Below are 25,174 nucleotides of genomic sequence, written 5' to 3'. Positions count from 1 at the left end.
CACAATGTTTAAATCGTCTACATTCAAACTTTAATTTTACATTTGTGATATTTTAAGTTAATTTTTAAAAATTCATAACGATTATGATAATGATGATTTGAAGGATCAGGAAACAATTTCATACATTTCCGACTATAGATTCAAACTGCCCCTCCCCCCCTCCAAAGCACCTGTGAGACCTTATGACTTCCTGGTATCATCCAAAGTCATCCGCATTTTATGAGGCCTCGGTACACTAATCCACAAACTGCCTCTAGACCCCAACACACTCCTCCCGCCTGGCTCGGGGACCTCATTCGCCGAGGCAGAAGCTGGGCCCGCTGGGCACTCAGGCATCCGTGTCCACCTGCACGGGCTGCGGAGGCGGTGAGCTGGGTGTGCCCTGGGACCCTCCACCACTGACTCGCTCCGTGACGGTATCTGGCCATTAGCCTCTCTGAGCCTTAGATTCCTCTCTTGTAAAACAGAGAAGCAACCAAGCCACGTGCTTTGTCCTGCAGTTGGGGGGGGCGGGGTGCTTAACTGAGATGTGGAGGGTGCTTGGCCCAAAGACAACCCTCTGTGGTGCCTCTCTGTGTCCTTCCTTCTCCTCCCCTTCATTATCATCGCCATCATTGATTGGTTAGGACTGTACCCCGCCTGCCACCAATATCCAGGCCACGTCCCCTACCAAAGCGCCGTTTATCAGTTTATAACACTCAAATGATCACTGACAGAGCATTTTCGTAAAGAAAGCTTACGTTATTTTCAAGTGTACTTGTTCTCTAAATAAAGTGCGAAGCCAAACCCAAGCCCGGCCGCTTCTTGGCACTTCCCCACTCCAGTGACATAACAAAACTGCACACCGGGTCATTCGAGCTGTATTGCATGCAGAGCCATCCTTGGGCTCTTTAACAGGTGTCCATCTTAAACTTAAACATTTTTTTACAAATGTTTGTTTATTTTGAGACAGAGAGAAGGTGGAGAGGAGGGAGAGAGAAAGAGAGGGAGAAAGAGAATCCCAAGCAGGCTCCACACTGTCAGTGCAGAGGCCAACACGGGGCTCGATCTCACGAATCCGCGAGATCATAATCTGAGCCCATGTCAAGCATTGGACACTTAACCAGCTGAGCCACCCAGGCGCCACAACAGGGGCCCGTCTTAGCGAACTTCGCACAAAAATAGAAATTCCGGACCCCCTCGAATGCTGTCACAGGGGGTTCGGCCCACGTATGGAAGAAATCTGTCAGCCAGTTCCATCAAGCTGCGGAGTGTCATCGTTCGCTATTGTTTTGTTCAGAAATCACTCCCGTCGTTAGAAAAGCAAATAAGGGAGAGCCACCGGAGGGCGACAGAGAGGCCGCACCTGTGTGGAGAGGCATCCCCAGCAATGAAGCGGATAAAATGTTCTTTCTGATCCATGAGGATTCCTGGGGACTCCAGGTGACAGGCACGGAAACTGGCGTCTGTGTCACCCGCTCCCTTTAGACGGCCGCATCCTTCCTGGTGGCCAGCACGTCCTAAGATGGCCCTCCTCGCGTCCCTGCCTGTGGCGTGCTGGCCGCCCCGTTACGCAGGAGCTGCCCTCCATTTGTCTTGCCTGAGAGATGGGAGGGTTGGGTGGCCTATGGGATCCTCTCGCGGCCCCCAGCCCAACACCACACGCTGCTGCCCCAGGCAGGTCCCAGCTCTTCAGTGCGGTTACGGCTCAGATCGACGACTCTCTCTCATTTTCGGAAAATTAAGGTGTTTAATCAGGACCTCGGAAAGTTAGGAGAAGAAGTCATAAGGCAGAACGAGACCTGCTTCTACAACAAAATCAGGGAGGAGTTTAAAAACTGGGTTCTCACACTTACAGCCAATACCCCAAACGGCAAGTCCTAGGACGAGGCTCCGCCTAAACACGGTGTCATGTTTACCAAGACCAGAAGCTACTTCTGGCACATAAGAAGCGTGCAGACAGATGAACATGCCCACGCGAGAGACCACGGGGCCCCTTAGGCTTTCCTACAACTGCTTCCCAGCCACCAACGCGGAGCCCCGCCCGCACCAGGAGACAATTCCACCGCCTCCAACTTTCTCTGGCTTCTTCGTTTTGAGGCTGGACAGTTCGACTTAGTTCTCTTCCCTTCTTGTCTTCACCCCTAGTGCACGACCGACCGAAGAGGTCAGTGGTTTCGTATGTGCTGCCGAAGCGAGCACACGGGTCAGTGGTTTGATAAGAGTGTCCTTGCTTTGCCTGGGGAAGTTCCAACTTTCATTCTGCTATAGCCCTGATGCCAGGAGGGTGTGTGTGTGTGTGTGTGTGTGTGTGTGTGTGTGTATGTGCGCGCACGCGTGCATTGTATCTTTGTTTTAGCACGTAATAAAACCAGCACTCTTTGTGTCTGGATGTGTTCTCGGGAGATCTGTAAGTGCTATAATAACAGGTTTCTGTTTCCATTGAACGAATCCAGTGCTTTCTACCAGTTACAAACACTCAGCTTCTCTCTCAGGGTGAATACCCTCAACTGAAATGTATTTTCATAGAATAACAATTTGGTTTCCTAAAAGTCAGTTTTCCTCGGGGCGTCTGGGTGGCTCAGTCAGTTAGGCATCCTAGTCTTGATCTCAGCTCAGGTCTTGATCTCAGGGTCGTGAGTTCAAGCCCCACATTGGGCTCCACGCTGGGCACGCAATCTACTTGAAAATTAAAAAAAAAAAAAGTCAGTTTTCTTTAAATTAGCATTATCAGATCATAAATTTTTTCTCATTATGAAAAAAACCTCCGTTCGGGGCACCTGGGTGGCTTAGTCCGTTAAGTGTCCAACTTCAGCTCAGGTCATGATCTCATGGTTTGGGGGTTCGAGCCCCGTGTGTTGACAGCTCAGAGCCTGGAGCCTTCTTTGGATTCTGTATTTCCCTCTCTCTCTGTCCCTTCCCTGCTCATGCTCTCTCTCTCTCTCTCTCTCAAAAATAAATAAACATTAAAAAATTTTTTAAAGAAAGAAAAGAAAAAAATCTCCATTTAGAAACATTGCCTTAGGGTACAGTGGGTAAGCCAGACTTAAATTTAAAAAAGTTCCTATCTTTAAAATGTCTGGGGAATTTATAGAATTCACCACGGTGGTTTGTTTGGTATTGCAGTTAGAAATATTATCCACGGGGGCGCCTGGGGGGCTCAGTCGGTTGAGCGTCCGACTTCGGCTCAGGTCATGATCTCACAGTTGGTGAGTTCGAGCCCCGCGTCAGGCTCTGTGCTGACAGCTCGGGGCCTGGAGCCTGCTTCAGAGGCTGTGTATGTCTCTCTCTCTGCCCCTCCCCTGCTCACACTCTGTATCTCTATCTCTCAAAAATAAATAAATATTAAAAAAAAATTTTTTAAAGTTGAGGCCAAGGTTATAGCTGCGGGCTTGCTGGGCTGGCCGCTCCAGGAGCACCTGCTGTTTTGCACCTGCTGAGGACTTAGTTCGTGCTCCCCGGGAGAGATGGAAGGAAGCACCCGGCCGAGTTCTCATTTCTGCATTACCTTCTGCAGCACAGGGTGATGTAGGCTTAGTGCTGATCCTCTGAATACATGACTGTGCCTGCTGTCTGACCCGTTCTTTGAATCTTTATCTACTACAAAGACCGAATTGTCCACTAGTCCTCTTCCAAAATCTTTATAAGTTGGACTTAAACACACTGCCACAGCTGTGTGGGTTTCCCCTTCAACAACTCTGATCCCCCTCTCAGTAATGGGGTGCCAGGGATGCCCAGCTTCCTTCTGCGCTCTAGATAAAAACCCTCTTCTGCCCAGGCCTGGGTCGGTGGGTCTGAATCTCATTCCACAACTCAGGTGAGCAGGAAAAAGGATTTCTGCCATTTTCCCACAACAACTGACTGTCTTTTATCTCTTTGGCCAGTTGGTAAAAATGATACCTGACTTATGACAGCTCCACTGTTCCCAGGGGCTGTGTCTGACCCCCCGGGTGCCTCACCAGGGGTTGGGGGACAGGCCCGGTCCTGGATCATCATTTCTCCAGGCTGGAGAGGAGGCCCCACGGCAGCGGAGAGGGCAGGGCCTGCAAGGGACAGAGGACAGGACGGATGAGGACAGCAGCATGGGCTGCCGAGGGCCTTCTTAAAGTCACCATGTAAAATCCCAGGCCTTCTCTGACTTGAATTGTGTTTAATTCCATCTCAGCACAATAGTGCAACCTACGATGTTTAAACAAGGGCGAGAAAAGAAGGAACATGTTTCTCTTTCTTATCCAACCAGGACAAAGTTGAAGACATGAAAACGAAACAAGCAGAGGCAGCAGAAAATCGGGTCCGACTTCAGTTTGGAATATGGAACAGCTGGTTTTGTCAAGACCAGATTTACCGCGTGGTTCTGAACAGAGTCCGGGAAGAGGTTTTTTTTTTTTTTTTTTTTTTTTTTTAATTTTTTTTTTTTAACGTTTATTTATTTTTGAGACAGAGACAGAGCATGAACGGGGGAGGGGCAGAGAGAGAGGGAGACACAGAATCAGAAGCAGGCTCCAGGCTCTGAGCCATCAGCCCAGAGCCCGACGCGGGGCTTGAACTCACGGACTGTGAGATCGTGGCCTGAGCGAAGTCGGACGCTTAACCGACTGAGCCACCCAGGTGCCCCCGGGAAGAGGTTTTTAACCCAGTGGGCAATCCTGTGCAGGACCTTGAGTAGAAACGGTCTTTCTCAAATGATCGGTCTTTGACTTCGCCCATCACTGAGATCGAGTTGTGCGCGTGAGTGCGTATTTCTTGGTGAGCGTGTAGGTCAGTGCCACGGGTGTTTGCCCAGCAGATGCCGGGCACTCTGATTGACAGTTGTGTCACTGAGAGAAGGTGGGAGGGGCCACTACTGTGTATTAAATCCCTTCTGCAGTGATAAATACTCACATATTATCTCAGTTATAGTTTAACAGTAACCCTGTCAAGGGACTTTTAATTAATTCGGGAATCAGGCTTTTATTTTCTTTATTAAAATTTTTTTTAAGTTTATTTATATTTGAGAGAGAGAGCGAGAATGAGAGAGAGCAGGGGAGGGGCAGAGAGAGAGGGAAAGGGAGAGAGATTCCCAAGCAGGCTCTGAGCGGTCAGCACAGAGCCCGACACAGGGGCTTGAACTCACGAACTGTGAGATCATGGCCTGAGCCGAAGTCTGAAGCTTAACTGACTGAGCCCCCCCAGGTGCCCCGGAATCAGGCTTTTGATGCGGCAAAGCATTTACTCAAAACCAATTCCAACCGCAGAATTCTTTATATTTCATGCTATGCATCTATTACCAAGCCACTATTATTGGAATTCAGCAAAATACAACCAGCACTAACTTTACTCGTTATAATTTGGTTTTCCTTGAGGTTCAGAAGGCACTCAGGTCTGGAGCAGCCTCGAACTCACTGAGTCCACAAGACAGGAAGGAAAAACCCTTTCCCTCGATCCCGTAGCCCAGTCACCTCCAAGGTTTCCAACCCTCCGCCCACGCGGGGTGCATAGAACGGAAAGTGGCTTTTAACCCGCAAAGAAGCCCAACTCTGGAAGCCTTTTCTTCATCAGAATAGAAAGTAGTTACCCAGATGTGGGGCCCAGCTGCCAGGCAAACTGGGCATCCCTGTGAAGAGAGGGAACGAGGTGAGCCTTGAAGCACATCCTGATCAGCTCCCAGGAGGGGCCAGGGGATCAAGGGGCCCAGAGGTCTCTCTGGGAGGTGGAGCAGGCATGGGGGTGGAGGAGGGGGAGGAGCTCCTGTGAAGGCTGGGATGTCCAGAACGTGCTATGGGTTTGCCAGCTTACAGGGTGGGTTCATAGTGCCAGAGGGAATGCCTGATCCTAGAGTTCAGGGCAGCACAGAGAGCGCCTTGCCGTGGTTGGATGCTGACCACTGGAGTGGGGTGGACGGGGCCACCGGGACCTCTCGAGGCAACTATCCACTCATCCGAGAATCCCAAGGCTTCCCTGCAAGCACAGGCCGAGACCCCTCCGGCTGACCCTTCTTCCTCCCTCTTCCAGGAAACCAGCAAACGTCTGGCCAAGCAGATCCCATTCGTAATTCAATTCATGCTGCAGCAAACGGGCACTCGCTTACAGAAAGCCACGATGCAGATACTACAGGAGACAGACCACTATTCCCGGCTGCTTCAGGAACCCAGCGATGCCTCCACCGAGAGGAGATTCCTTAAGGAGAAAACTGACCGGCTCACGCTCTCCGGAAATCATCCAGTTAAAGGGCGCGGAGGCACAAAAGGGCAGCAATGCTTTGGGGTGTTTCCCGCCGTGCATTCACCGTGAGATGGCCCACGAAGTGGCTCCACATCTGGGACCGCACTCTGTCGCCTTCCCTGTCCACCTTCGCTGGATTGCACGCAGCACCAGAGTTTGGGTCTGACAGGCACTCACGCCCGGGGCGGTCCCCTCTGCCGGGAGAGATGGCTCTCCGGGCCTTGGGCCCCACAGCTCCCCAGTTACGGGGTTCTCAAATACTGCTCTCTTTCTTTGTTAATTCATCTTCCCCACCATCAGATTATAAGACCCCAGAGCGGGGAGGTCCGTATCATATTCTTCTTTGGTATTTCCGGGATCTTACATGGCACCTGTTACCTAGTAGCTGCTTAATGAATGACATCTTGTTGAACAAATGCATGATGAGGGTGACCGGCTGCTATGGCTTAGCTCCAGACTTTGGTCGTTTGAGACGGTGTCCCTGAGCTGGTCACTCTCAGAGGAATCTGGCTGTGCCACCTGCTCCCCACTGTTGACCACGGTCGTGTTTACAACCCCCAGGAGAAACGAGCCGGCGTGATACTGATTGTCATCTGTCCTGTTTCTCTGGCTGCGATGAGCTCCCATTGCTATGTGAAGCCCTGAAGAGAAGTTTTATAAGGAAAAAAAAATGTTTTTTTTAATGTTTACTTATTTTTGAGAGAGACAGAGGGTGAGCAGGGGAGGGGCAGAGAGAGGGAGACACGGACTCCGAAGCAGGCTCCAGGCTCTGAGCTGTCAGCACAGAGCCCGACGTGGGGCTTGAACCCACGAACCGCGAGATCGTGACCTGAACCCAAGTTGGAGGTTCAACCGTCTGAGCCCCCCAGGCGCACAGAAAAATACATGTTTTAAAAAAATGTCGAGCTTCCTACCAGTGGTCATCTCTAGATTGGAGGATTACGGCTAATTTTATTTTCTTCGTCACGCTAAGCAATAGTTAATTTCAGGGGAATTTTAGGAACATTAAGTGAAACCATTTCTACGAGCTACCTGTCCCCAAATCCAGCGACTCTTCCCGCTCCTCAAACACCTCTCTTCTGTACTCTCTAGGTCCGTAGAGGCTCCGGGGGTTAGCCCTTGAACGTGGCTTCTGAAGAGGTAGCCCACCACACCTGGCTTCCCAGCAGGTCGGAGCGTGGGGCTGAGTGCGGGGCCCACGTTCCCATCGGAATAAGCTCACGGCGACCACAAGCACCTCAAGACCTCCGCAGCTTACCACGACCCAGCCGTGCCCCTCGCTCACATCACGGATGTCCTAGGCCGGCTGGCAGGGTTCTGAGCCACACTGTCCCTGGGCCACCAGCATCCTTCTACCTCATGGCCCCACCATCGCCGGCTCCCTCGAGTCCCCACCAGACCCTCTGCATCTGACCAGCAGGTGAGGAACGGGAGAGTGTAGAGGATGTGTAGAGGACTGCAAGGCAGGCTGGGAAATGTGGTCCAGCTGAGCCAACAGGGGAGACTGGCTTTGCCTGTTGCCACACCCGCCCCTACATCTGTGGGGGACCTTCGTTGCACAAAACACGGGAGTAAAGGAACAGGCGTGTTCTCTGCTCTCCCTTCTTATCCCGGGGTCACTCACTCACTCACACACACAGGCACACATATGCACACACGTACGTTTCCTCCTGCAATGCGCCTGTGGGCTGGCGTTTTGTTCCTAACAAGTGCGGAAATAGAGGAAGACCACCCAAGGGGGAAGGAGCAAAGGTATTTAGCGAGAGCTGATGACGACGAGGAGCAGGAGGTCAGCCAGCGTCGCTCGGGGGTTTGGGCAAAGCCTCACAGGCAGGGAGAAGGCTCCGTATGAGCCGTGGGTGGGGGCTGAGGGCAGCGAGCTAGAAGCAGACGTCCCCTGTGGCTGGTTAGGCATATATATCCGGCTTTCTCTGGTGGGTCCTAAATCAGAAATAGGGACACAATTTGAGGGAAGCTGTCAGTTATTCAGCAAACCCTGGTCACCTCGGGGCGAGTTGCTCTAGAGGTTGTTGCTTCACTTTCGAGATCGTGGGTAGGAAACGGTCTGCCTTCTGCAAGTCTGACTTCCAGGAGGCTGGCCCCTGGGGCCGGTTACAGCAGAGAACAGATTGTTGCAAGAGCTCTGTTTTTACGGATGGTCTGGCCGCCGTGTGAATATAGTCCGTCTCTCAGACTTTTCCCTTCTCTGGCCCTGGTGCTGCAGGACTGCCCTGGCAGGTGACACATGCTGTAACCCCAGTCTGGGCTGACGGTGCACGGATCCACAACCCCATCTTTACACCCCCCCTGATGCTCCTCACAGGGGCGGCAGGGAGGGGGGTGGTGTTCCCTTCCATCAGCGCCGCAGTGATGAGGCCGAAGGGTATTCATGAAGAGGTATCACCCGGTGGGATAAACAAATCCGGATTCCCCCATCTTGTTTCTACCCCTGGTTGGGGGGAGGGCCTCCAATGCCCCTTTGGTCACGCTCAGTGACATGGTGTGTGGGTTATCTATTGTCACCTCACAAATTATCCCAAGTTTTACCCCCGAAATTTCCTCTCTTGGTTTCTTCGGGTCTTCACATGGGCCCTGGCAGGTGCCTCTGGCTGTGCGTGTGTGTGTGTGTGTGTGTGGGTGTGTGGGTGGGGGGAGGTCTCACGGAGCTGGTCCAGCTTCTGTGGTGGGCTGCATAACGGCCCCCCAAATAGCCAGGCTCTAATCCCTGGTGCCGGCAATAGCGATGTGGACCCATACAAACTCTCTGCCCTGAGAGGCTCCATGATGAGGCTCCATTTCACTTTCTAACCAATGAGCTCTCAAACCAGGCCAGCATCTGTAATTGTTTCACAAGCAGTCGTTCATCACATCCTGTAGAACGACTGGCCTTCGATCACAAAACTGCTGATAGAACTTTAGGAAGAGCAAAGAGTTAACTAATGCAGGCCAGGAACAGTTTGTGTTGACAGCACCCCACTTTCTAGGCTATGAAACACTGAGCCTGGTTGCAGGCAGAGAAGAATCGATTAGGCGGTGATTGAAAACTGCTCAGCTGGTTAGCACGGAATTAACAGGTTTTCTCTCTTCTCTGGTTTATCTAAATAGGAGATTCTTCTTCTTTCTCATAAAACCCCCCCTTGCTTTCCCTACCCAAGCGGGACACTTTTTCTGGTCACTCTGGGATCGGTGCTCTCACAGGTGTCATTCTGAGACCCCAGATAAGGCTCTTGTTTTCTCTTAGTTTCACCCTCCTTCCTCTGGTGTCAGGTTCTTTAAATGGAGAAAGGGGTCTTTGTAGGTCTGGGCACACTACAGACTGAGACTGGAAGGTGACCCTGGGTTGTCCCTGTGGGCCCCAGACACCATCACAGGTGTCCTCATGAGAGGGAGGCAAAGCAAAGAAGGAGCAGATCGGAAGGGACCACCCTGCCAGCTCTGGAGGTGGAGGAAGGGGCCACGAGCTAAAGAGAGCAAGGAACACAGCTCTCGAAGCTGGACAAGGCGAGCAGAAGGATTCTGTCCAGAGTCTCTTGAGGGAGCATGACCCCGTCAACACCATGACCTTAGCCCTGTGAAACTGGCCTTGGGCTTGTGGCCTCAGAATTGTAAGAGAGTTTCTGTTTTTGTAAGCCACTGTGTTTGTGGCAATTTGTTATAGCAGCTGCAGGAAACTGATACGGGCTCCAAGCTCAGTCTCCTGTCTGTGGACAGGCCTCAGGCCCTGGGTGGCCTTTGGCCAAAGACATCAGTTCTCTGCCACGTCGCATGCTGGGACTTTACCACAACATGGCAACCCACATGGACGGTCTATAGGATTATCAGGATCAGGATGGCATTTTGTAAATAGAATTGAATGACTTTTTTTTAAGGTTGCCCAAGCGAGTGTGAAGACAGGTAGTGTGGCAACGACTCTTCAATGCACGCGCCTGTTTCCATCATGGCACCTGGGGCACCTGGCACACGGCGGGTGCTGTTTTGAGGCAATGAGTGATGGCTGGCGGGTGACTGCAGTGACAACAGAAAGAACAGTATGGCTCATGAAAGCGTGGAAAGGGATTTCCATTTCTCACTAGCTGTGTGATTTGGGCCAAGAACCCACCTCTCTGAGCCCCCATTTCCTAGCTGACTGATTTTTTTCTATAGACCATGTGTGTAAAGAAATTGGCTTGCTATCTTATGGGGGGCGGGAGGTCAATATCCGGGGAATGCTCCACAGCCACAAGGTGGCATTTTTAACAAAGGTATTGTGTTGGGGGTCTCTCCATTTCCTACACCATATACCGGCCACCGAAGCAAGCACCCCACTTTCTAGACTATGAAACACTGAGCCTGGTTGCAGGCAGAGGAGGAAGGAGGCGGCCTGGGGTGGAATTTGAGAATTAGGGGGAATTCTCCAGTGGTTGTGCCAATTCCCATAAGCTCCCTGGGAAAGGTCCTGGGAGGGCAGGTCACAGCGCTATTTCCTCCTTTATCTGAAAGATAAGCTTTCACAGAGCGCTGATCACCAGGCAAATGCCAGAGAAGACAGCTGGCTGTATCCCAGGAAAAGGCTAGGCCACCAGCCTTCCCGTGGTTACAGGCTGGGTGGGCCACACGACACCAAGCCGGGGCCCAGGGCCACCAACCAGCTCAGCTTCGCCAGACTTTTCAGTTTCTATCTCCTCTGGCACGGAGAGGGCCGCGGAGAAGGCAAAATCGGACCCTGGCCTTAAGGACCAAATAAATAGCAACCTTGCAGGCTCCAGGTTCTCACGCTTTAACTGCAAACGAATCATCTGGAGAACCCTCTTGAAACTCAGATGGATTCAGTGATCTTGAGGTGGCCCTCGACCCTGCAGGTCTGACAAGCTTCCAGGTGAAGCCAGTGTTGCTGGGCCCTCCTTTGAGAAGCACCGATCCATGGCAAGGGTCTATGGAGGAGAAAACAAAAACGGGGCCAGGGACCACGTACCCTGGACTCCGCGCTCCGGGCCGCACAGAAGGGACGCCGCGCGGGAGCGCACTGCTCTGCCCCCGAGCAAGGACGGCGTCAGAGGTGGGCGCGGCGACCTCTGCGGTTCGGAGGCCGCCTCACGTGCGCCGCCCCAACCCCAACCTCCTCTCCGTCACCGTCACCGTCACCGTCCCCTCCCCATCTCCCTCCCCCGGCACCGCCAGAACCGTGTCCAGGCTGCGCTGGGCCTTCGAGAGGCACCCCAGCCGGAGAGCCTCCACCGGTCCCACCCCGTTCGCCCGTCCGCCCATCCGCCCCGCCTCCGTCTCGGTTCCCTCCACCTCCCTCACCGCCCTCACCGCCTGGGTTTCAGCTCCCTCCTGGTCTCTGCTTTCCTCCCCTGGCACCGCCCCTCCGCCTCCGGCACCGCCCCTCCGCCTCAGACCCCGCCCCTTCGCCTCCGGCACCGCGCCTCCGGCTCCGCCCCCCAGGCACCGCGCCTCCGGCTCCACCCCCCTGGCACCGCCCCTCCGCCTCCAGCACCGCCCCTCCGCCTCAGACTCCGCCCCTTCGCCTCCGGCACCGCGCCTCCGGCTCCGCCCCCCTGGCACCGCCCCTCCGCCTCCGGCACCGCCCCTCCGCCTCAGACTCCGCCCCTTCGCCTGCGGCACCGCGACTCCGGCTCCGCCCCCCAGGCACCGCGCCTCCGGCTCCGCCCCCCTGGCACCGCCCCTCCGCCTCCGGCACCGCCCACCCCCTCCTCTCTCTCTGTCTCTTTCTAGTTCCTGGAATCTTAGAGTCTCCCTCTTCACTTCCTTTTTTGGGAACCAAGAAGGAGAAAAGAAACTGAAACTGAACCTGAGTTGACTGGGAAACGGAAGATCAGGGAGGAGATGCTCAGGGTAATTCGCCAGAGGTGGTCTGAGGACCGGGTCTGCAAGATCAGAGCCGGTTCTCAGAGTCACCATTCATTCGTTTATTAGTTCATTCTAGAAACATCCGTTGAAATGCTATGTGCCACGAACTCTGCTAGGTCCCAAGGACAACAGCCACACTTCGGGCCCGGAGCTGCCCTGTGGACAACCTGGGGGCAGAAATGGGCGTTCACAGAGGTCAAGGCTGTGTGCTGACACTATGCTAGGTGGGTGGGTGCGGGTGGGAGGGAACAGGGGGGCACCCGGGAAGCAAGTCCGCCGGGTCTGGGGAAGGATGGCCGGAGGCTGTGACCTGGAAAGCAGCCCAGTGTGCAGGGAGGGGTAGGAGGAGGAGCACCCCTGAGCCGAAGGAGTTCTGTGTAGTGAGCAAGGTGTTACAAGAAGCAGTGGGGGTGGGGCTGAGCCAGGCGAGGCTAGGTCTGGCACGCCGAGCTGAGCAGTTGGGACTACCCCACCCACCCCACCCCTGCAGTGGGCGACCCCGCAGCATTTAAGCAGGGTGCTGTCCACTCCCCGCAGGGAGTCGAGGACATGCACTGGATTGGAGGTAGGGGGTGATGGCGTGGAAGCTTTCTGTCACAGCTTTCCATGAGCACCAGCTCTCCTCCGCGGGCCCGGGGCCAGGCTGGCAGCTGGAGAGAGGGCTGGACAAGGACCAGAGGGATCTGGAGCTCCCTGGGCACCCTGGGCTGCGCTGGCAGCAGGGGGTGGGGTCAGTGTGACTGTTTGCCTACTACTATGCTCCCTTGTGGATGCTGTGTTTTTGCCAGATTATTTTTGTGCACAGGAGACAATAGTAAGAGGGCAGGGCCAGCTGTGCCATGGTGGGAGCCCCAGGAGCTGAGGGCGAGCCGGGATGAAGGACCCAGGCTTGAAAGGAGCTCCCAGGGGCAGCTGCATAGACAGAGAACATCACAGTTGGGACTTGGCAGGGCAGGAGAATGTCTCCGGGAGCCTAGGGGGAAGGACAGGCCACCAGAATTGCCGGCCGCGTTTAGGGATGTCTGAGTAGGGTGCTGATCCTGAAGGCTAATTCTCAAAGGCTCAGGGTTTGACACTTACTTCAGAGAATGTAATCAGTGTTTCTTTGGTAGAGAAGGAATCGTCAGCAATTCAGGGGGAAGGCTGTGAGCTTCTGGAGGACAGGAGCTGGATCTTGCTGATTTTAGGATGGTGGGGGAAGATTCTAGAGCGCAGGGAGTGAAACCTTAGACTGTGATCTTAGCTCTCCCACTTCCTGGCTGCTTCCTAGTTAGGGCACCCAACGGTGGCCTAATTCCTTGGTCTCTGTCTTCTCATGTGTCACATGGGAGTGATAACCGTACTCCTCTCATAGGATGGTTGTGAAGGTGACTTATTCTCACAGGCTGACACGTAGCACATACTTCCACGGTGCACATGAGTTATTATTTTATTATTTCCGAATTTCACCCCTAATAAGCCCCTGGGCTCTTCAGGGAAGTTCATATAAGGAGCCAATTAGAAACAGCGAGGTACCAACATCTCAGACCAGGAGTCAGTGGAGTCATGAGAGGGAGGCTCCTGGAGCGTCCGGGCGCCAGTGTAAGTAGCCGCTCGTGCCACCGAGAGCGAGCGCGCGAGCGCCTCCTTACATTTGGCACACCAGACACGCCACTCACCTTCGCCTAGCCCTGGCCCTGGCGTTGGCTGGTTCCACTTGGTTTTCGCTTTCGCCCATGGCGCTTTCTGGTTTTATTCCTCAACAAGGGGGGCTGGGGAGAGCCTCCCGTGGTTTGAAAAAGTCGCATCCTTCCTCGCAGTGAAGTCTTGTGTCTCTGCCTTGCTGCTCTCGCTCTTCCGTGTACGGATGGCACATTCCCTCCTCCATCCTGCTCACAGCCCATCAGGAAAGGGTGTCACTCTTCCTCCTAGTGAGAAAGGCACTGAGGCCCAGAGGTGATGAGTGGCTGGACAAACGTTCCTCGCTAATTACGGGGAGAGTATGTGTCTCCCAGCAGGCCACCCTGGATGGGGCTGCCGGGACCCAGCAATGGACCCTGCAGAACAAGGGGACTTCAGCCAGAGAGTTGTATTGTGGGGCCTCCTCCCCTTCTCGGGGTGAGCCACACTGAATTTGTTTCCATCTAGGTTTGGCCGACCCCAGGACTTGGAGCTGGGGTGGGTTCTGGGTCTTTGGACGGAGTGGGGGCGACCCTTCCTAATCACAGTTTTGGGGAGCTTGTTGTCCGGGACTCTGAGCTGAGCTAAGGAGAATGGAGGTAGGTGGCCAGCCCCTTCCAAAAGGATATGTCACTCTCCATCTACAGAGGGCCACTCTGGAGGCTGCTTGACCTCAGCCTCCACTTTCCACCCATTTCTCTCCTGGAGAAATCAGGTGAGCCCAACTCCAGAGAGGGCTCCAGGAGGACGAGGAGGAAGATGGTGTGGGTCCGGCGAAAATGAATAAAGGGAAACTCACGAAAGTGGACTTGGCTGCTAGCTGGGGAGGTTAGGAGGGGGGGGGGGGGCATCACTCCGGGTCAATGACAGGAAGAGTCATCAATCACAGACCCAGCGGAAGACTCCCCGGAGGACAGAGCCATCAGTTGGCGGAGGGCGCCTAGCGGGGAGACACGTGTGCCCCGCATCTCCTACCGGAAAGCCCCGCCCCTGCAGCTCAGCCAAGGAGAAACTGCCATCACCCCAATGCCTGCTCTTCTCCAACAGTCTTTCGTTCAAAACAACTCCTCCCCGGGCACCTGGATGTCTCAGTGGGTCGAGCATCAGCACTCGATCTCAGCTCAGGTTATGATCTCATGGTTCATGATTCAAGCCCCACGTTGGACTTGGGCGCTGACAGCAGCAGAGTCTGCTTCAGATTCTCTCTCTCCCCCTCTCTGCTCCTCCTCTGCGCTCTCCCTCTCTCTGTCTCAAGATAAACTTAAAGTAAAGAAATAAACATTAAAAAAAGCCAAAACGTCCCAACTTCCTCCAACTTCTCCGTAAAATGACTCGCGTGTGGTTTTGCCACAGCTTGCTTGTCCCAATTTGCAATTCTCTACTGTTCCCAAATAAACCCATCTTTTGGTGGTAAAATAACCTTTATTTTTACGGTTAATAGCTGTCTGCATGGGGAAGGGGAAGTTGGCCATTGGCAGAGCGCTTGGGAATTCCTGCTGGTGCCGGAATGATCCCTGTGAACCGCTAGCAGGAATTCAGACGCCCAATTATGGGTGCCAGTTATCAGAGGGTTGGGAAGGAAGACCAGGCTTAAGGGAATGGGCGTGTCTAGGTTCAAGGCTGCATTCTGCTCCGGATGGCTCAAGGCCAGTAGGGCAGCGGTTCTCAGACTGCTCTCGGAGCGGTGGGGGGCTTCCTGGGCCCTGCACTTGAGTTTCTGGGTCAGCAGGTCTGGGCCCCAGAATCTGCATTTCCTCCCAGCTTGCAGAGACACGAACGCGCGGGCCTGGGATGGGGCTGGGCGCGCGGAGCCCCGGGAGGAGTTGCGGCAGCCGACAGGCACCGGGCGGGGGTGGGGGGAGTGGGGAGAGGCGGTGGGGGGTGATGGGTTCGGTTTCCTTTCTGCACCAGGCGGATCTAGCTCCCTCGCATCCCCTGAGTTTCGTTTCTCCTCGGAGGCGGGGGCGACGAGAGCGAGGGGGCGGAGCGGGCGCTGCATAAAAGCCGGGAGGCGGCGGCGGCGGCGGCGGCGGCGGCGGCGGCGGCGGCTAGGGGCCCTGGCAGCTGCGCGGGGACAGGTGAGGGTCGCGTTCCTGGATAGCAGCACCTTCTTGCAAGCTGGGGGGCTGGGGTGGGAGGGCTGGGTGCGGAGACAAGCTCTCTGGACGCATGGGGGAGCAGAAGCTGGTCATAGTGAGGACGGTGATGATGGTGATGGTGACGGTGACAGTGACGATGATGATGGAAATACTGGCTGGGCTCAGAGCCCGCTTGATTCTGCTTCTGACCAACAGGCTGCTAAGACTCCTGGATGACTTATCAGAAACAGCCCCCCCCCCCCCCCCCGCACCTCGAGGACTTTTCTGCTTGAGGAGGTGGGCCCGTGGAGGGCAGGGGGACCAAGGGGGTCTCCCAGGGGGCCAGTCTCCCAAGGGGGTCTCCCAGGGGTGTGCACTGAGAAAGTTTCACATTCAGTGCTGGGCGCCCTCCAAGCCCACCCGGAAGGTGGCTCATGGCTTGTATCAGTTTATATTTCCTGCTATCGACCTTAAAAATAAAACAATGTGTTCTTTGATCAGCAAACGTGGGCTTCTTCAGGAATAGCAGCGATCTGGAATCCGGGACGCGCAAGCCATGGCAAAACCATAGGCAAGTCCAACAAAGGACAGGAACAGTGCTTTCTGGAAGGGGCTTGGGGAGGGTTGTTTTGAACCTAGTCTACTGGAGAAATGCAAGAGGTCATGGCGATGGCAGGTTCTTGGCGGCTGAGTGGCAGGGGTGGCGGTTTCCCGTAGGAGATGACGTACCCACCTGTCCCTGTGTGTGTGTGTGGGGGGGGGCTATAATTGATGATTGTCTCCGGTCGGGGTCTGTTACTGACAATTCTTCCTATGATTGAGGAGAAATGGTACAGCCTCCGCCTTCTGGCCTCCCCACTACTTTAGTAATTTTATTGGTTTTCACATTGCTGGGGAGTGAAAACCAGACAAGTCCACAGTGGGAGTGCGCAGACCAGGGGGGTCTGCACTATCCTGCAGAATTCAGGGAGGTTAGGGTGGAGGGTCCCCGCTAGGGGGCGTCCTGAGTGGACGAGCAGCCGGGTAGGAAGGAGGGGCAAGGAGGGAGGGGCCCGGCATCTGGGGAAGTGCCCCGCCCAACGTACCCCCCCCCCCCCCGACCCAGGGAATGGGGGGCTGCCCAGGGACCCGCTTCTCAGCTGCTAGCGCAGCGGGGTGGGACTGAGCAGGGGACAGGCTAGTTTTGAGGGAGTTAAGACCGTCCTGGGGGCTGACGGAGGGAGCCAGGCTCGGAGACACCTGCACTCCACCCCGCGTGACCGCCCGAGCTGTGCATGTGGGGGCTCTTGGAATCATTTGGTCAAATTTAAATCAGGTGGTTGTCAGAAGCAGGCTCAAGTGATGCTAACCCCTAGCGGTCAGTCCCAAACGGCTCCTCGAATGTCTAGCCGTGTCATTTTCCCACTTTGGAACAGAGCTGCTGGCCGGGAACCCCTGTCATGTGGACAGGATGCCCCCTGCCCCTCCATTTCCTTCTTGGCTTCCCTCTCCCCACCTCCCGGTACTGAGCTCCCTCCGGGTGGTTTGGTAGAGAGCATTAGGTCTAAAGAGCACAATGTTCTCCCCTTCCACCATAAAAATTTAAATGTCAGTGGGTTTTTGCAAGGCAGAAGACTCCCAAGAGAAAACGTGAGTGTAAGTCCTACGAGGATTATTTTAAAAACTGGACTCAATTGTGTTGGGCAAGTGGCAGACTGCCCGGGTCAGGGGTTCAGCAGGACGCAACAGGTGGGTGGTTCTTATCAGGGGTTGGGAGACCTCTGTGAGGTCTGGGCTGGAGGAAGCTTTCCCACAAGGATAGCGACCCACGGGACCGCCCTTGGATGGTGCCCCCACCCTCTGCTGCAGAGACTCTCCAGGGATGCCGCTGGTGGATAGTGTCCGGGTCTGGAAGCCACCCTCTGAAATCCAAAGTGCAGGGGCAGCCAGACAGCCTCGTCCGAGAACAGGGGGGGCCTGAGTGTCCACAGACCCGCCCTGGGCAGTTTCTCTATCCCCTGCCCCAACCTTGGCAGTGAGGGAAGAGCCCATCCTGACCGCTGGCAGGGGTGGGGGGAGGAAGGTGAAAGCGGAGAGGGGTTCCGGGTGATGTGCCTACCTCGGAGAGCAGCCCACAGTCTTGTCTTAAACACACAGTGTGGGTTAGACGTTTTAGGAGCAGACGCGGGCTGAGAGCGTGACTCCACCATGGCCACAACTGGCAACTGCATTCGGTTCGGTTTGACGGCCGGGTGCCGAGTGTAACTGATAAGTAAGAAACGGGCTTTACTTCCTGAGATTGTCCTGCCCCTGAACTCCAAACTGATCTTCAAAGATCATCTATGAAAGGTACAAACATTTAAGATGCACAGATAAGATTTTGTGTCCAAGGAATGTCATTATATGAAGCAAACAGAGGAGGGGAATGTATTCACACAATCCTGTGTTGACGGAATTTGGACCCGTGGTCATGGGGCTGTAGGACCTGGGGACCAATGATGCCACCTGACTGGGTGCACTAAGGCCAACTGAGGCAGCTGTGGTCTTCAATGTGGGGCCCCAGTCTGGGACTCCCTGAGCGCACAAAGCATCTCCGAAGGCATGGTTGGTCGGGGGGAGGTTAGGAAATACATTTCCAGATTGTCATACTCTTTCTAATTGATTGCCTTTCCAAATCACCTTTCTCCCACTTTACGATAAAAGGAATACATTTCTCCCCTTTTTTTCTTTTTAGTTTTTTTTAACATTTATTTATTTTTAAGAAACAGAGAGAGACAGAGCGCAAGTGGGGAAGGGGGCAGAGAGAGGGGAGACACAGCATGTGAAGCAGACTCCAGGCTCTGAGCTGTCAGCACAGAGCCTGACATGGGGCTCAAACCCACAGACCGAGAGATCGTGACCTGAGCCAAAGTCGGACACTTCACTGACTGAGCCACCCAAGCGCACCTCCCTTTTTTTTTTTTTTTAACCTGTCCCTTTCAACTGCCCCAATATTAAAGGAAGATCGCGTAGCTCTTGGGGGAGGGTCTTGGAAAAGAAGCACAGAGAACATCAGAAAATATCGTTGATTCAGGCAGTAAATTAACAGTAAGGCTCTGTGCCTTATCGGTCTCTCTTAGAACTAAAATACTCAAGATTTACCAAAAGGGTTCTGAGAACCATGAACTCGCTTCATCGTGAGGCCTCTGTGCATCGTTCTTAACAATGGGACCTTACCTTGATGAGTCGTCACATACATTCACCTGGGTTTTGGCCTAATTTGTAAGTTTTGTGTGATTTCAAGGAGGCGTGGGAGAAGAGCTCCGTGTTTCTATCCAACAAGTCAACGTTGCATCGTCAAGGGAAAAGGAAGGTGTGTTGGAGGTAAGTAGGCGGTTTACATTTCTCATAATTTGTTTCAAGTCATAGAAAAATTCCCGCTCACTTTTACCCAAGATGATTAGATGTGTAAAATTTACTATTTAGAGGTATGGGGTCCCAGAAATTTTTTTATTTTATTTTACTTTATTAAAAAAATGTTTTTATGTTTATTTTTGACAGAGAGAGAGAGAGAGAGAGAGAGAGAGAGAGCATGAGCGGGGGAGGGGCAGAGAGAGAGGGAGACACAGAATCCGAAACAGGCTCCAGGCTCTGAGCTGTCAGCACAGAGCCCGACGCAGGGCTCGAACTCACGGACCGCGAGATCATGACCTGAGCCGAAGTCAGATGCTCAACCGACTGAGCCACCCAGGCGCCCCCAGAAATTCTGAAAAATGAATTTCAGACATATATGTACGGATCTGGAGGGATACAGACAAGTATGGTGAAGTGGACGATTAGCTTCTTTCAAAATAAAATGATATCATATCTATATGAAAAGCTGGATGTTAGCCAAAGCCATCGTGGTGATCATTTCACAAAATGTGTACCTCAGACCTTCATGCTGTACGCCTCGAACGTACACGGTGATGGATGTCGATCCATCAAACCCATGAAACTGGAAAAAATAGAAAAAAGTGAAGGTCATTAAGATACACTCGTATGGGGGGAAATGGAATAAAAATATGAAGCCAGGAGCAAAACGAACAGAGTAAAAGAACTTAAAGTTCAGGCATTTTTTTTTTTTCAACTATAAGCTTGGGTATCAAATTTCCATTATATTGAGATTCCCACAGCAACATTGGGAATGGTTCTATAATAAGTTTCCTTTTACATGCGAATTTTAAAAATTCGCGGAAATTTCGTTCTTTGCCACTGTTCCAATTGATGGTGAAAAAACTTTTGCCGTTCAACCTAAAATTGTAATAGGAAACACCTAGTTTTAAAGACTCTTTTGCGGTCTGGGAGCCCATTCCTGAAGACGGCTAAGCTGCCTCCATCCATCATTTGGCTCCTTGTTGTTTCGTTTCAGTCCCTAAAGAGTTAAGGAGGCCACAGTGTGCCCAGTGTATCTACTGGTGATTCTGTGACTGAATGAACCTGGCTTCTGAATTGTGTTAATCCCGATGTGCTTGATTTTAAGCTGATAAAGGGCGGAGATGGTTAATTCTAAAGGAAAGATGACTGACTCAGATCCTGTATCCGATCATCTGTTACTAAATGGACTTGCGGATAAGGCAGAGAAAAATCAGGAAATGGTAAGTTGCCGCCTGAAAATAGCCGTGTTTGAGGGCTGTCCTTGTAGACGGCGATGCTCCTGACCCGGGACGCCTGCTTCTTGATCTCTCCTGCCGCGGTTGCTGATGTGATCCCCTACTCGTCCCTCTGGGGCCCATCTGGCCACCAAGTGTAGTGTAGATGTTTCGCCATAGCTGACACTGGTTGGTTGGGGTGCAGTTTCAGCCTGGGAAGCCGGGCGGGATGTTGTCCGGCTCCTGTAGGAACTGGCCTCGCTCTGGGCCCAAGGGCCACCGTGCTATCCCACACCCAACACATGGTTCCATTCCCTCACCGTCAAGCCATGCGGCCTTGTTTTTTCCCCAGAATCCAGAACGTATTTTTGATGGGAACCAAACTTGGCCTCTGAAATCGGTCTGATCTGAATTTTATCCCAATGCAAACACTTCCAGCTGTGTGATCTTGTTTCTAAGATGGCTCTTCCTCCCTGGTGTACAAGTTGGGTTCTCCATCTCTAACATGGGAATGATAACAGAATTTGCCTTCTGTGACTGTTGAGAGAGAGGTCCCTTTACTGCTGTCGTGTGTCTTAAAGTCGTGGATCATCAGCCTCTTTCACGTTGACTCCATTTTCATAATAAATGCTAAACAATATTAAACAATACTAAAAGCCACATTGAAGCACACGGAAAAATAAGAAGGTCCCCAATATAACTGTGTTTCTTGCCTGACTGTAACCGGCAGTGTATGGGGCAGTAAGAACTCATACCCGTTCACACCCACCTGCTTGGCTGCAGCTTGGCCTTTTCCAGTCATGCTGAACGGTGCTGTCTTATAATCCAGAAATTCCATTTCTAGGTACAGACCTTGGTTTTCAGCGTGTGGTCCCCAGACCAGCATCCTCAGCAAGGCCTGGGAAGTTTGACCTGTACATGATTAGCCCACACATCCACCTCCCCCCAGACTTGACGAACTAGGAACTCCAGGGGTAGGGCCCACATCTGTGTTCGAATAGTGCTTCCAGGCGATTCTATTTGTGCTAAACCACTATGCAAACTTGCAGGTGCCCTCTGAGAGCCATGTTCATAATGGCGTTGTTTATGATAACAAAACCCAGAATCAACACAAGGGCCTGTGAGCCGTGGACAAATGTGTCAATAGCGGTACGCTCATGCAGCAGAATTCTGCTTGGAAGTGGGCATCAAAGCATCAAGATCTAAAAAACAGTGGCAAAACAAAGAATTTGAGTCATAGAAGAAATGTATGGTATGGCCCCACTTATACAAAGTTCCAATTCAGGCAACAAGAAGCAATGTATTGCTTAGGGAAAGATGGGTAGGTGGTAAAACCGCGAAGAAGAACAAGAACGTGGTTCTCACGAGCCTCAGGATGGAGAGACCCTCGGTGGGGAGAAGGGGTAACAGCAGGAAGGTGATGGGGAAGGGTGCGTGGAGTGTCTAATGGGCTGGGGTTATGTGTTTTCTTAATTCAGGTGGTTGGTACTATTATTCATGTTTTATAAACTCTTGGGAATAGGTGATATAAAGAAATGAAAACAAAGAAGAACCCATGAGGAAGGCTGAGATGGAGGCTGGTGGGTACGAAGGTGTACCCAGGTTTCTGGTACCATAGGGCTTTCCCTGTGGAGCTGTGCTCCACACCTTTCTGAAGTTTGTTATAGAAAAAACTGGCAGCAGACGCTTGTTAAAAAAAAATGGCCAAGAGGATTTTATTCCAGCCTAATGCCATAAGGGAGAGAGACTGAGGTCAAGGTGGTACGGGTGGACAGGTGGGGATTTACAGCCAGCAGGAAGGGTGAGGGAGAGGAGAAAGAATGACTAAGAACAGGTTATCATCAAGGGGACCGGGAGAAAGAGCTTGATTAGCTTTTAAAGGTGAGGGGATTCTTTGCTAAGAAGGATTCTTTGCTAAGTCTGGGCTCAGCAGCCCAGGAGAAGCCAAGTGGAGAAGAGGGCTCAAGGTGGTCAAAGAGGGCTTGCTAGCATTTGGTCAAGGAGGCCCTTGTCAGTGTGGACCCCCCACCCCCACCCCTGCAGAAATCTGCCAGCATTGCCTGTATACAAACTCTTGTACTCATGTACTTTGTAAGGCAGTGGTTCTCAACCAGAGGCACTTTTGCCCCTTGGAACATGTGGCAATGTCTGGAGACATTTTGATGGTCACAACTCAGAGTAAATAATGAATAGAGGCCAGGGATTCTGCTGAATCTCCTGCAATGCATAGGACAGACCCCAACAACAAAAGCTGACCTGGCAGAAAATATAAATAGCTTCTCACCACAAGATAAAGGAACTACCTAGTAAAACTTATGTATATTATAAAGCATATTCTCATAGTCTCTTCTTAATCATGTTGTTTGTTTTCTTATTGTCAAGGAATTTCTTGGCAGTTCTTTATGTATGCTGGGTACAAATCCTTTGTCAAATATATGTTTTGTGAATATTTTCTCCCAGATGGTGGCTTGTTTTCCTTCTCTTAGTCTTTTTTAGAGACCAGACGTTTTCAATGTTGATGAAGTCCAATTTATCAGTTGGTTCTTTTATGAACTGTGCTTTGGGGACCATATCTAAGAAAACATTGCCTAACTCACAGCCATAAAGATTTTTCTCCTGTTTTCTTCTAGAAGTTCTGTAGTGTTAGATTTTGCATTTAGGTCTATGATCTGTTGTGAGTTATTTTTTTAGTATGGTGTGAAATATAGATACAAGGTTATTTTGGGGGGGTATATATATGCCCAGTTGTTCCAGCACCATTTGTTGAAAAGCTTTATCCTTCCACTGCATTGCCCTTGCACTTTTGTCAAAATCAGTTGTCCATACATAATGTCAGTTTATTTTCGGAACATATATTCTGTTCCTTTGATCTCTTTCTCAATTTTATACCAGTATCACATTGCTTTGCTTACTGCAGCTTTTTAATAAATATTGAAATCAGTAATGTTAGCCCTCCAACTTTGTTCTTCTTTTTCAAAGTCAGTTTGTTCTAAAAATGTTTTAGACCGTTTATATTTATTGTGATTGTTAATGAAGTTTGAGAAGATCATTTTGCTATTTATTTTCTATTTTCCCTGTCCTTTATTTCCCCTTTCCTCTTTTTCTACCTTCTTTTGAATTAATCAACTACATTTTTGATGATTCTATTTTATTTCCTTTGTTGATTTACTAAATGTGCCTATTTTAGGGTTTATATTTTACATATTTAACTTGTCAAGTCTAACTTGAAGTGATAGTAAATAACTTAATATTTAAAATTTTTTTAATGTTTTTTTAATTTATTTTTGAGACAGAGAGAGACAGAGCATGAGCAGGGGAGGGGCAGAGAGAGAGGGAGACACAGAATCCGAAGTAGGCTCCAGGCTCTGAGCTGTCAGGACAGAGCCCAACGCGGGGCTCGAACTCACAGACTGTGAGATCGTGACCTGAGCCGAAGTCGGACGCTTAACTGACTGAGCCACCCAGGCACCCCTATAACTTAATATTTAAATAAGAACCTTACAATTGTATGCTTCCATTTGTCTCCTCCTAGCCTTCATGTTGATTTTGTCATGAATTTTAATTTGACTTATAAGCCCCACAATGTATTGTTATTTTTGTTCAGTCATATATCTTTTAAGGATATGTAAGTTACTTCTAAAAAATGTAGTAGTTACCATTTCTGGTGTAGATTCCTTTGTGTGGATTCAGATTTTCATTCAGAATCATTTTCCTTCTGGCAGAAGGACTTCCTTAACATTTCTTGTAGTACCAATGCTGGTGATGAATTCATTCACTTTTTTATGTCTGAAAAAAACTTCATTTGCCTTCATTTTTATTTTTATTTTTTTTTTCAACGTTTTTTATTTATTTTTGGGACAGAGAGAGACAGAGCATGAACGGGGGAGGGGCAGAGAGAGAGGGAGACACAGAATCGGAAACAGGCTCCAGGCTCCGAGCCATCAGCCCAGAGCCTGACGCGGGGCTCGAACTCACGGACCGCGAGATCGTGACCTGGCTGAAGTCGGACGCTTAACCGACTGCGCCACCCAGGCGCCCCACATTTGCCTTCATTTTTAAAAAAGGTATTTTGGCGAGGTATAGAATTCTAGGATGATGGATTTTTTTTTCCCTCCAGTATTTTAAAAAGGCTATTCCACTATCTTCTTATTTGTATTGTTTCTGATGAGAAATCTGCTATAAATTTCATCTTTGCTCCTCAATGTGGAACGTGTTCTCCAGCTGCTTGAAACATTTTCTCTCTGTCGCGGGTTTTGAGCTATTTGACTATAATCTGCCTTGATGTAGTTTATGTACCTTATGTTTGGGGTTCATTGAGCTTCTTGGTTCTTTGAGTTAATTGTTTTCAAGTGTGGGGAATTTTTACCTATCATTTCTTTAAATAGTTCTTTGTGTTCCTTTCCCACTCTCTTTTGGGATCTCTTCTCACCTATTGTGATAGGTTGATTGAAGTTGTCTGTCTCTGATGGAACATGACCCGCAGGCCATGACAGAATTCTTTGATTCTGCTTTCTTCAGGGACTCGAGAAGAGCCTATGTAGCCAGTATGAGGAGAAAGTGCGCCCCTGCATTGACCTCATCGACTCCCTTCGTGCCCTGGGCGTGGAGCAGGACCTGGCCCTGCCTGCCATTGCTGTCATCGGAGACCAGAGCTCGGGCAAGAGCTCAGTGCTGGAGGCCCTGTCAGGGGTCGCCCTTCCCAGAGGCAGCGGTAAGAACTTGCTCTCTGTTTTAATCAGTTCAGGCAGCCATAACAAAATGCCACAGACTGGGTGGCTGAAACAGAGACTTATTTCTCACAGTTCTGGGGGCTGGAAG

General features: G+C 51.5%; 2 protein-coding genes across 3 annotated transcripts in view; both read left to right on the top strand.

The window, feature by feature from the left end:
* The window catches only part of LOC122198361 (interferon-induced GTP-binding protein Mx2-like), a 33,896-nt gene extending 18,106 nt beyond the window's left edge, over positions 1 to 15,790 (top strand). Inside the window, 12 exon segments of the mRNA XM_042902974.1 lie at positions 1,234 to 1,355; positions 1,358 to 1,400; positions 1,716 to 1,852; positions 3,497 to 3,507; positions 4,220 to 4,354; positions 4,634 to 4,641; positions 4,713 to 4,725; positions 5,971 to 6,245; positions 7,526 to 7,600; positions 11,019 to 11,215; positions 12,521 to 12,595; positions 15,648 to 15,790. Coding sequence (XP_042758908.1) covers positions 1,234 to 1,355; positions 1,358 to 1,400; positions 1,716 to 1,852; positions 3,497 to 3,507; positions 4,220 to 4,354; positions 4,634 to 4,641; positions 4,713 to 4,725; positions 5,971 to 6,245; positions 7,526 to 7,600; positions 11,019 to 11,215; positions 12,521 to 12,595; positions 15,648 to 15,790 — 1,234 coding nt within the window.
* The window catches only part of MX1 (MX dynamin like GTPase 1), a 28,291-nt gene continuing 18,835 nt past the window's right edge, over positions 15,719 to 25,174 (top strand). Inside the window, exons 1-4 of one of the 2 annotated variants that reach the window (XM_042956045.1) lie at positions 15,719 to 15,767; positions 19,030 to 19,109; positions 20,248 to 20,362; positions 24,875 to 25,067. In XM_042956045.1, the coding sequence (XP_042811979.1) occupies positions 20,264 to 20,362; positions 24,875 to 25,067 (292 nt within the window). In that variant the 5' untranslated portion in view covers positions 15,719 to 15,767; positions 19,030 to 19,109; positions 20,248 to 20,263. The remainder of the gene's footprint in view (positions 15,768 to 19,029; positions 19,110 to 20,247; positions 20,363 to 24,874; positions 25,068 to 25,174) is intronic. The other variant, XM_042956044.1, reaches the window with a different exon arrangement.

This window comes from Panthera leo, chromosome C2, assembly GCF_018350215.1.
Source record: "Panthera leo isolate Ple1 chromosome C2, P.leo_Ple1_pat1.1, whole genome shotgun sequence".
Taxonomy (NCBI): Eukaryota; Metazoa; Chordata; class Mammalia; order Carnivora; family Felidae; genus Panthera; species Panthera leo.
Note: the sequence above shows the minus strand (reverse complement) of the source record. Positions and strands in the feature narration are given on the sequence as shown.